The 6,000-nt window shown below is 36.4% G+C and overlaps 1 protein-coding gene across 8 annotated transcripts in view; it reads right to left on the bottom strand.

The window, feature by feature from the left end:
• LOC107845320 (protein-lysine N-methyltransferase EEF2KMT) overlaps nt 1-4,888 on the bottom strand; it is a 45,543-nt gene extending 40,655 nt beyond the window's left edge. For 2 of the 8 annotated variants that reach the window (XM_047398056.1, XM_047398055.1), the window contains exons 1-7: nt 4,619-4,812; nt 4,153-4,222; nt 3,916-4,044; nt 3,761-3,824; nt 3,588-3,675; nt 1,985-2,069; nt 1,716-1,772 (exon numbers count right to left, since the gene is read on the bottom strand). In XM_047398056.1, coding sequence (XP_047254012.1) covers nt 1,716-1,772; nt 1,985-2,069; nt 3,588-3,675; nt 3,761-3,824; nt 3,916-4,044; nt 4,153-4,222; nt 4,619-4,722 — 597 coding nt within the window. In that variant the 5' untranslated portion in view covers nt 4,723-4,812. The other 6 variants (XM_016689571.2, XM_047398054.1, XM_016689574.2 and 3 more) reach the window with 6 other exon arrangements.
• Between the last annotated feature and the right edge of the window lie 1,112 nt (nt 4,889-6,000).

Consider the following 6,000-nt stretch of genomic DNA (forward strand, 5'->3'; position numbering starts at 1 on the left):
CACTTTCTGAAAGAGCATCTTTCATTATTTCATGATATTTTCTATTTTCATATAAGCTTGTTTTATGACTTGTCTCTGCTAAAATAGTTGTGGTGAGTGTTATTGCTCACTGAGCTAGTATCTCACTCCTCGCTAATTTTTTTTAGAGAATGCAGGTGACAATGAAAATTTTGTTAGCTAGAGCATTCGAGTTGACATATTCCTGGTGAGCCCCGCACTTCATCGCGAGGGCAGCAAGTTCATTTATTCATTATGATCTATTATTAAAGCTCTCAAAGTTGCTCCGTAGTCACTTTCTTTATTAGATTCGTACGTATTCTTTCGTTTTTATAAACTAGTGGAGTATTTGACTTCTTCTCATATTTTGGAGATGAATTTTGTATTGTTATTTCATGGAAAATGGGTTGTTGATGATATGGGTGAATGTTTTGGTAATGTTGGTTGTTGTATTGTTGATTTGAGACCCAAAAATTTCTGGATAGGCCCAAAAACAGAGGGAACTCTGCCCGATTTTATGTAGAATACTGACGAGGCTTGCTTTGGAGTTCAACCTCCTTAGCGCCAGTCATGGTCCTATTTTGGGTCCTGATAAAGTTGGTATCAGAGCCACTCATGTGTCAGCCTTGTCGATATGGACCAGAGTTCAAACTGAGTCTAGGCAAATCCCGATAAGGCGGGGAAAACCTCAATCCTAAGTCTAGGCAAATCTCATTTGGTTGGACAAACCTCAGCGTCCTGAGGATGCTGAGTCCATAAGAGGCGGTGTATGTGACACCCCAACTTAGAATAAGAAGTCCCACATCAACAAAACACAGAAGAGACGGGTATATAAGTAAACAAGCATTTCACTCTAGTGACGCGTTTTAACACCGTGCGGGTCTAGGTCCATAGCGAACAATATCACTAGTGGGTTGGGCCGTTACAGAGTAGGAACCATGTATAGTAATATTGGTTTATGTCACTAGTTGAAGGGTGATAAAAGGTGTATTGGGAGAGAATTATGCTTTGAGTTCGCCCCCCACCCACCCCCAATTGCATTGTTGCTCCGGTTGTTGTTCTTATTTGAAGAAAATGAAGATGATCCAAAAAAAAAAATATTAAAAGTTGGTTAAGTGGTGTCCAGATAAGGTTTCAAACAAAATTGTTCGTATTACCTCGCCTGTTTTTATGTGTAGAACACACAAGTGCCAAGTAAACAAAGTAGTGCGTATTAGACAAGGAGGGATATGTTGAAAGGGTTTCATTACAAGTTGAAAGGGCAAAACATTTATTAAGCCTAAAGTTATCAGAATTTATACTGAAGATAGAAATAATTTCATCAACAGTCATTTGATCCACTGCAGCAATTATCCAATCGATACCAAATCATTTCCCTTGGGATTTTTAATATGCAAGGCATAAAAAGCTTCTCGAAAGAAAAATTAAAGTCAAGGATCCAAATGATAAATCTAAGTGTGTCACCTGCTGAAAATAAACAAAAGAAAAAGAAAGAAGACCAGTGGTAGAGCAAAATGAACTCCAAAATTGTTCCATGAAGACCTTTCTTACGCAGGAACATTAAAAAATATATCCCATCTACAAAGGGCATTGAACAAGAACTCACATAAAGAAGCTCAAAATGAGCAGGAGATATTGTAAGAATGTGTGATGCATTTGTGAAAACACAAGAGACAGAATTCGTAGAAAAAATAGACAGAATGGAAAAGGAAACTTGCTTTGGAGCAATTTGCCTGAGCTAGACACACACCAACCAGTCCAACACCCGAACCAACCTGCTTTGTTAACAGATAAAATACAAGAAATAGCAGAGCTGTTATTATATTAATCAAGACGACTGCACAAGGAAAAGAGCAATACTCAACCTTGGAAAAATCCATGAAAAGGTAACAAAGAGTTGGACATTTCAATTTTCCCCAAGACCAATCGCAGAGAAAAAATTTGATTACTAAGAAAAACAGATGAATACTTCTAAAAGCTATCTCACCTCAAGACAAGATTTGCTTGAGAACACTTCTGGAAAAGATAGTACGAACTCTGAAAGGAACAGACTTGATGGCCAAATTGAGCACCTGCTTCAACCAAGAAATACAGAAAACAAAATGGATCAGCCGTTACACCGGGATCGAGGGGTCGTTTGATAGATGGGTTTGGAGGTGAGTTATGCATGTTTTATTTATCCTAAAAGTAGTATTATCAAAAAATTCAACGTAAGGAGAGATATGTTCGGTAAAAATAAACTTTGTAAGGATATTTGTCCAAAAAGTTTATTATCCGGTTTCTACTTCCAAGGCAAGCTACAAATTCCAGGTCATTTCAAGAAACTGCTTCAGTAACTATTTAAAATCACGTATACTTTCCGAAAAGGTGGTCAAAAGAGCTGCCCGGAACGTGCATTGAATACTTTTCGAGAAATCTCCAAATCACTGGTACAGCTATCGAAATCATGACCATTAGCGTGTAGGTTTCAGATCCAAGTGGTAGCATCAGGCCGGCCCTTTAGCTACTGTTTTTGAGAAATGGCCAGACCTCTCTAAAATAAGCACTTCTAAGTTCCCAAAAACTTCTCCAAATATTCTACTCTACTGACCTGGTAGATGTCAATGTTAAGCGTAAGCATACAGATTGAAAGTTGAAATCCACTGTAGAAGACCATGATTCAGGTCCCAAAAAACAATCAACAACAACGACAAACCCAGTGTATTCCCACCTAGTGGAGTCTGGGGGGTAAGATGTACGCAGTCCATACCTCTACCTCTAAAGAAGTAGAAAGGCTGTTTCCGATAGACCCCCGGCCCAAGTCACGAGATACCACACAAACTCATAGTAAAGCACAGAACTAGATTACATAACATAAATACGGCACCCATAAGTATTAGAAAACAGAGGAAAGCACACAGATTCGTAATAAAACATGGAACACAGAATCATACCAAGAATAAAACCCCCACCAAGTAATTCCCTACACTAGCGACCCAAACCGGCCCTAGTCTTCTGCCCTAATTCGCGTCCTCCAGACCTTCCTATCTAGGGTCATGTCCTCGGTGAGCTGAAACTGCTCCATGTCCCGCCTAATCACCTCACCCCAGTACTTCTTCGGCCTACCCCTCCCCCGCCTAAAACCATCCAACGCTAGCCTCTCGCACCTACGAACCGGGGCATCCATGCCCCTCCTCTTCACGTGTCCGAACCATCTCAATCAGGCTTCCCGCATCTTGCACTCCACTGGAAGATAGCTACTTTTGTTCCATTCGAGAAAACTTGTGGAAGATAGCAGCCCCCCAGTAGAAGTCGAGCTGAGTGAGAGCTGACCCAGACATCACCTTACAAAAGGAGGGGGGGTAACAAAGAGCTAGATTGTCAACCAGCTTGCTACTTGCATAACAAGTTACCCAAAAAGCTTGTTAGTCATTCCCAACTGAAATAAGGGAATCTCCATAAATAAAATTATAGAACATCCAAAGATTTAAAATTTCTAGAAAATGTGCTCATGGATGTATCTTTTACAGATTCATGAACCTAGGGCTGCATATCAGTGAACAAGTCAACTCCTGTTAAACAGAAAAAAAAAATTAAGGGGCAGTACATACCCTGTATCGCCTTCAAGCATGTTAAGTGAACATTGCAACGCGACTTCCAATTTCCTAAATATTTGACAACTCGAGGCTTGTGAACAATCTGTGTACACCAAAAATTAGATAATGTTACTAAAAGTGGCTAAACATCATTCTAAGAAAAGGAATGAACGGAACAGATTCCCTACCCTTAGGAAATAGAAAAGAAAATCTTCTTAACATTCTTGTGTTTCCTTTAGCCAAATCATCATCCTTGCAACAAAACGGAGGCCAATTGCACAATAGTTACATGGTGGAGCAAAAATGCAATAATCATATTGATAGCAATTTTAAAATTATTTACCTTCACAGAAGCCAGACAAAAAATATACTTCTCATATAATTCATCCAAAACAACATCCCCATTTGACTCGATTTCAACAATGAGCTTCTTTAAGAATCTTTTCAAATAAGGCAAATTACACTTTACATCCTGCAGCATTGAGAAGATAGTTGAAAATCAAATAAATCTACCCAAGAGATAATTCAATTCAGGAAAGAAAATAGTTTAACTAGACAGTTAGAGGCTTAATAAACTTACAGATTTGTTGATACATTCGTTCCATAAGAAACTTTGCACTCTTTCCGTAATAAAACCACCTCCAAAATCCCTAGTGTTAATTCAAATGTTGTTCAGTCAAACGAAACAATTAAGGGTGCAATTGCAAAAAATTTTGATGAAGTACTACGAAGATTCATTGCTGGCATCAAGAAGATGCAGAATAGTACAAAATGTTAGGAGAATAACGATACTTCATTAGCTCAAATACAAAAAAGCCTACAGTAGTATCAAGGAGCTAACAAAGTTCAAAAAGTTCTCAATGGAATCTATGGGTGAAAGGTTATGCCAACTATATAGATTCAAAAGACACCTAGCCTTAAGGGAGCGATTTGGAGTTGATAAACCTTCAAAACATCTGTTGTTCCTTTCTGAACATACGCAATTGCAATTGCAATTACGCCATATTTGGTGTTAGTTAACATTAGCAGGGGTTGAATATACTAACCTGGCAAATGAGATAACAAAATCGGGGGGTTCACAGGCAAGGAAAGCAGAGACTAAATGAAAGCAAGCAGTAGAACATTCTTCTATCTCTTCTTCTTTCTCCATCACTACTATGAACGGCGTCTCACATTAACCTAATTAATACAAAAATCAAGCAAAAGTGACAAAGGTGAATCTTAAGAATAGATTCAAATAAGAATTACTTACAAATTTTAGCCCAAAATTCTTAAAATAATCTTTATCAATTAACTAGTATTTTTTTTTATAAAATTATCTCTAACCAATGAATTAAATTATATAAATATCTTTCAAGCCTTATTTTTTCCTCTTAGCTTCTTTTTTTCTTTTTTAATTTTTATTTTTTCTTTCTTTTCTTTTTTTGTTCTTTTTAATTTTTTTCAATCCTTACTTTTTTGTTCTTTACATCTTTCAACATCTACTTTTATAAAACAAAAATCCTTTTTTATTCTTCTTTGATTTTTATTTTTTTATTTTTTATTTTTTTCTTTTAAAATTTTTCTCAATCTTTATTTTTATTTAATCTTTTTTTTTATCAACCTTTATTTTTTTCTATTATCTCTCAACTTCTATCTATTATTTCTCAACTTCTACATTTTCTTTGATTTTTATTTTTTAATATTTTTCTTCATTTTCTTCTTTTTTCGCAATTTTTGTTATTTTTGTTCTTTTCTTCAATTTCTTCCATTCAAGTTACATCTCCTGAGTAAGAGTTAACACTATCACATTATAAAGTTAAGATTTACGACTTTCGAACAATAGGTTACATTTCATGGGCAAAAGTTGACACTACTACACTGTAGAAGCAAGACTTATGACTTTCAAACAACAAGTTATGTTTCATGGGAAAGAGTTGACACTATCACATTGTATTTTAATTTATGAGATGTTCTACAACTATTGTCTTAGAGGAAAGTCTTAGCTTAAGGACTTTCAAGCAACAAATTATGCTCCACGGACAGGAGTTGACTCTATCACGTTATGTTTTCATTTATGAGATTTCTACAACTATTGTCTTAGAAGCAAAACTTAGCTCAAGGACTTTCAAAGTACAAATTAGGCCCCACAGGCAAGAGTTGACTCTACCACATTATGCTTTCATTTATGAGATATCCTATAACTATTGTCTTAGAGGCAAGACTTGGCTCAAGGACTTTCAAACAATAAATTATGCCCCTCGGGCAAGAGTTGACTCTACCGCGTTATATTTTCATTTATGAGATGTTCTACAACTATTGCCTTAGAGGCAAAACTTAACTCAAGGACTTTTAAACTATAAATTAGGCCCTACGGGCAAGAGTTGGCTCTACCACATTATGTTTAAATTTATGAGATATCCTGCAACTATTGTCTTAGAGGCAAGAC

Source organism: Capsicum annuum, chromosome 10, assembly GCF_002878395.1.
Source record: "Capsicum annuum cultivar UCD-10X-F1 chromosome 10, UCD10Xv1.1, whole genome shotgun sequence".
Classification (NCBI taxonomy): domain Eukaryota; kingdom Viridiplantae; phylum Streptophyta; class Magnoliopsida; order Solanales; family Solanaceae; genus Capsicum; species Capsicum annuum.